The following is a 5,795-nucleotide window of genomic DNA, read 5'->3' as shown; positions in this document are numbered from 1 at the left end:
TCTCTGAAGGAAATCAGGTTTGGTTTAGCTAGTGTTTAATATCTTCTCTGAAGGAAGTCAGGTTTGGTTTAGCTAGTGTTTAATATCTTCTCTGAAGGAAGTCAGGTTTGGTTTAGCTAGTGTTTAATATCTTCTCTGGAGGATGTCAGGTTTGGTTTAGCTAGTGTTTAATATCTTCTCTGAAGGACGTCAGGTTTGGTTTGCAGATTACATAATATACACAGATTAGACATATGTTAAAGTATATTTGTGAAAGTTTTATAAACACAGTTGAAACATCTTATTTTGTATATATTCCCGATGTACATATCAGTTTTTCGTATTTTGTGTCTGTGTTTAATATTAAAATCTTTAATAAACAAACCCGGAGATGCGTAAGAAATGTTCCTATCACATAAAACTGCCGATAATCTTTCATTAAATGTCTTCATGATAATTCAGCACCTAACATGAAAATTATGTTATCAAAACAATTGGAGTTTCTCTGCTTGTGATCCTCCAGTGGGTCAGCTGTAAGTTTACGGACTTACAATCCGGAGTTCGATTCCCCTGCCGTGCCCATTGTGTAGCTATGCACTACAGACAAACTCTACTTGTGTACAATTAAAAGGTGTACAACGCTAAAATAATTACGCGATAATTAATTTATTTAAAACATAGACCACGAAACATGTGCCTAGAGACAGAGGACATGATCCCGAAATTATTGACAGATCTCACAAGATATCATCACGTAGAAAGTTAAAGGGTAAAGTTGATAACATGAGGGTTCGTTTGAAGGTTTATCAACAAGAATAGGCAACATAATTAAATATATATTCTCACCGCGTTGTAAACTAATTAATTTTCTCACGGGTGTAAAAGAAGAGAGGAAATTCATAAATGTGGGATATACAAAATTCCTTGTGTCTGTGGTCGAGTTTACATCGGCCAAATATGAAGAAATTTGGGATCAAGGAACATAAAAGTGTGGTAGATGAACATAAAGTAAACGAGTCAGCTTTAGCAGAACACGTATTATGTTATAGACTGGAATAACGTTAAACTGATAAAAATGTGAGTTGAAATGGGAGTTAAATATCAGAGAAAAATAGATATTGAAAAACAAACAAAGATATTGTAGTGAACAGAGAAGTTGGTCCAGGTTTACAAGAGATAAACTAGTTGATATATGTTTTATAAACTCTGCTTTTTTTAAGTCCAGGTGGCGCTAAATGAATGCAAATGGTTATGTAGTATATTAGTCTTGACTAAACTTCAATTCTTACTCCTGAAGATTGTGACGTAAGAACACCACCGAAGCATGTAGAATCAAGAAGAGATAAACTAGTGGATATATGTTTTATAAACTCTGCTTTTTTTAAGTCCAGATGGCGCTAAAGGAATGCAAATGGTTATGTAGTATATTAGTCTTGACTAAACTTCAATTCTTACTCTTGAAGATTGTGACGTAAGAACACCACCGAAGCATGTAGAATCAAGAAGAGATAAACTAGTGGATATATGTTTTATAAACTCTGCTTTTTTTAAGTCCAGATGGCGCTAAATGAATGCAAATGGTTATGTAGTATATTAGTCGTGACTAAACTTCAATTCTTACTCCTGAAGATTGTGACGTAAGAACACCACCGAAGCATGTAGAATCACTTTAGGGCCGGTCCATGCTTTTAATAAATTATTTTAGCGTTGTACTCCTTTTAATTGTCTATATATATTCTACTTATATTCTTAAGGTCACTGAATGAGCGTGTTGTATCTTGTTTTATGGTTTCCTCAGTAAAAAAGTCCATCGTGTCACGTTATTAACTAGTGTCAGAACTGGAGGAAGGATCATCATGTTGTGGAATTCTACGAAACATTTACTTTTTTTTTTTTTGCTGGAATATGAAGACCTGAATACTTCAAAGTATTCAAATCAAGTGATAATGTTGTTAAGTCGAAAACTGCGTTATTTATAAGATTGACACGTCGAGTGAACTCGGTACAATATTTCTATATGCTTGTTATAAATGAGTGTGTAATACAAGGATATAAAACCCCATTACAGCTTACAACACAAACTGGCATCGGGTTAAAAGTTATATTCTGTTTCTATTTTGTCAGTCTGAAGAATAATCTAATCAATTTCCTCGTCCAAAGAAATCCAAAGTTAACACATTCGACTGATAGTCCATGAGCTTACATTCAGTATGGTGGACCATGTTGTCCATCGAATCATGTAGAAAGTTTTTTTTTATATATTTTAACCTTATACAAATAAATTAACTTGCACGTGTAAACTTTAGTGTCGTTCTTTTATTTTATTGAAATTCAAAACACCCACGTTTTGAAATACGTTGATATGTTAATAGTTTTCGGTGTAGTTTTATATATATAGTATGGGGTGAAGTTTTCAGATATTTTTAAACAGTTTTGGAACTTTTTGGCTAACGTTACAACAAGTAAAGAATGAGCAGCGATTTATAATAATAGAATAAGTCATTCGAACGGTTTTAACATTTCTTTAATGAAGTTGAGAAACATGTTTGGATATAAGATGAATGAAAATGATTATTAAGTTCAATAAAATGATCTATATCTCTAGAATATATCAAATATATCTTTATTAGTTCAACATGTCGCTACAAGTATTAGGAAAAAAAAATCGCTAAATAATAAAACTACGTAGGGCTGGCTACTAAACCTGAAAAAAAGAAACCAAACAAGATGGTGATGGAAGTGGACATATCACTTGATCGGCTAATGATCAAACAGCAGACTAAGCTGTCTCGACTTTACACGGAGAATAAAATCGCTACATACTGGCTTCCCCACTTTGTCTCTAGACAGCTTGGTGTTTGAATAGAATCTCAGCTTTCATCATTATAACTTTCCGTTAGATAACCTTAGAAAACTAATTTTATAACTTATTTTACGACAGAGTAATATTTTACGATTGGAAATTCTGGTTCTATTTGTTTCGCCAGTGAGGAAGCCAGTAATGTGGAGATTTTATTCTCCATTTAAAGTCGAGGCAGCTTAGTCTGCTATGTGTTCAGCGGTAAGATCGAATGATATGTCCACTTTCATACTTATCTTGTTTGATTCCTTTTTCCAAGTTCAGTAGCCAGCCCTACGTGGCTTTGTTATTTAGCGATAATATTTTTTTACTAATACTTGTTTGTATATTTTTTATAAGATGGCGTACGTTAGTTACTACGCTATAGAGTGTATTTAACAGATTTATAAATTTTACACAGAATAATAATAAAACAGGTAGTTAAAGATCGTGAAAACTGTTTTGCTCTACCAAATGATGATAAAATTATAGTTACTGTTAGAACTAGACAGGCGCTAGGCCTGTTGAAGAAAGATGATGATGAACTAAAATAGGAAATCTCTGTTTTGGCTATTCGTCGGTTTTCTAGTTTGGGACGCTCTGGATAGCTGAAAAGCGGCATAGACACTATGTCAGGTAGCTCTTCATATCTAGCTTCTGATGACCTGTAGATAAGAGAATCCAGATGATTTTGGATTGTTTTAATACGGGCGTCCTACAGGGAGACTTCTAGCGCCCTCTCCGATTGCAGCTTCAACAGGAGCTATCGATATCATAGAAGTTCAACTAACTCAATTAGACGGTGATGACGAGAGTGTTCCAACCTAGATTGAAGTGGATTATTGAACTTGTAGGATATCAATAGCTCCAGACGAAGCCGTAAGAGCAAAACAATGATCTATCAAGATACATTCTGGAGATATAGGTCGTGGTTTTATTTACCTTCATACAAATGTAATAAACTCCAGTTAACAAAAACCATTATTATTTTGCGATTTTAATAAAACTATATAATATAAAACTAAGAAACGTCTCGATTGTTGGATAAAATATACAACGAAAGAACGCCACCACAGTAGTGACAAAAAATTATTTTATTATCAAAAACCGTTGTAAGCATCTCCATAGAGAATTCCAATTGGTAGGTCTTTGGAACTGTACGTAACGTATTTGTACAGTGGCTAAAAACTGGTAGATTTCAAGTTCTTTTGTTCGTTTCACAGCAACTTTGCAGGCGATACTGAAAGAATATCACAAAAGAATGTCTGAACTAGAAGATGCGAAGTACGACTTGGAGTACGAAGTACGCCAAAAGGACTACCTGGTATGACCAATTGTATGGCTGTAGTTCAAGGGACTACACGATTATGCAGTGTTGCTAACAAAATCAGTGTTATGCTGAAGAGCGTGCGCACGTGAACTTACGAAACCAGTCGTGTGCTGGTTTCAAACATAACTCTGGCTTCGATTATTTGATTTACGTTTGTTTTTCTGTTTTATTAGCGAATTCGGGGCTTTGTTCTGATTTATTTTAATTTGTATTATTATTTTGTAGCGCTTGTTTTGTTACAAGAATTATGTATGTCCCGAAAAGCTTATCATGATTTTCAACATAAGTACTTCACGTGAATGGATTTGAGGACTCTCATTACCTGAATTCTTATTTTGTTTTGAAAGTGAATCTCAATTTTCATGTTAGTTCAAAAATGACACTTTCTACGGAAATTGGTTTAAAGTAAAATGAAACAACAGACGTAGCTATAATATGATTTAAAGTAAAATGAAACAACAGACGTAGCTATAATATGATTTAAAGTAAAATGAAACAACAGACGTAGCTATAATATGGACACAAAATCAGTCAGTTTCTTTGGTTATGCGAATCTTGATTAATAGAAATATCAGCTTAAAAAATCTCAAAATTATGATAAGCCTTTTCGGAGAACATTCTAGGTGGCAGTACAAACGTTTGTCTAAGAACTGGCTATACCAATCCAGTCATAAATGTGGTCTTGCTTTTATTTAATTCTCTGCGTAATGTAGCTAACAGATGTGCTAAATCTGTGTTTCAGACATGAAAAGGAATTCAGTATAACGAAGGCCCTTGGTGTTACAATTATTTTTGTCTATATCACTGTTGTTAATTTTATATCAGCATGATTTTCTTTCTATCTTTGTGACGTGTGAGAAGGTTATCATGCTTCAATTGCCTGTGCTTTTTTTTTTTGTTTATTCGTTTTCTTTCACTCTTTATCTGTTTACGTTTCGTTATAACTTTCTGATGACGAATCTCTACTACTAATAGTGTGGGTTAAAGATTATATGCTACTGCCTAACCCATACAGCAACGCTTCAAGCTAATTATATGTTACTGCCTAACCCATACAGCAACGCTTCAAGCTATCTGTAAAGAGTATTACGAACGTCTTAAACAGCTGGAAAATGGCAAGTACGACTTGGAGTACAACGTGAGACAAAAAGATTTTGAGGTCAGTTATCTCTTCACGAGCAGGACAAATTCAAAACAAGGGAAGTATTTACTTCTCATTAAGTTAGGGTTAACATAGATTTAAAAAAAAACACACGAGAGACTCAGTTTGCAATGTTTTAAATTTAGCAAATTAATATCACTAGAAATATATTTATAGAATAATCTGAGGTTTTAGTGTTAATTTCCATACGCTTTAAGTTAATGTGTACGATGTTTTATTGAAATTTTGTTAGAAGCAATGATGATGTAGTGTGGATTATCATTACTTTAATATTGTTTGATTTAAAATTTTTCATAGATCAGAGACGCTATTAAAATTAAGTACAACTAATTAACTAAGACTAATTAGAGTGTTTACTTTATCATACAGCTAAAGACTTTAGTTTACACTTACGTAATCTGTATTCTGAACAACCCTTCTAATATTTACCTCGTTTTCTGAACACACACACACACACACACACACACACACACACACACACACAC

At 33.5% G+C, this 5,795-nt stretch overlaps 1 protein-coding gene across 4 annotated transcripts in view; it reads left to right on the top strand.

The window, feature by feature from the left end:
• LOC106466721 (troponin I-like) overlaps positions 1 to 5,795 on the top strand; it is a 31,042-nt gene that overhangs the window by 15,906 nt on the left and 9,341 nt on the right. For 2 of the 4 annotated variants that reach the window (XM_013927021.2, XM_013927023.2), the window contains exon 6: positions 5,207 to 5,307. In XM_013927021.2, coding sequence (XP_013782475.1) covers positions 5,207 to 5,307 — 101 coding nt within the window. Of the gene's footprint in view, positions 1 to 4,041; positions 4,143 to 5,206; positions 5,308 to 5,795 lie in introns of all 4 variants that reach the window. The other 2 variants (XM_013927019.2, XM_013927022.2) reach the window with 1 other exon arrangement.

Source organism: Limulus polyphemus, unplaced genomic scaffold (assembly GCF_000517525.1).
Source record: "Limulus polyphemus unplaced genomic scaffold, Limulus_polyphemus-2.1.2 Scaffold2359, whole genome shotgun sequence".
Classification (NCBI taxonomy): domain Eukaryota; kingdom Metazoa; phylum Arthropoda; class Merostomata; order Xiphosura; family Limulidae; genus Limulus; species Limulus polyphemus.
Note: the sequence above shows the minus strand (reverse complement) of the source record. Positions and strands in the feature narration are given on the sequence as shown.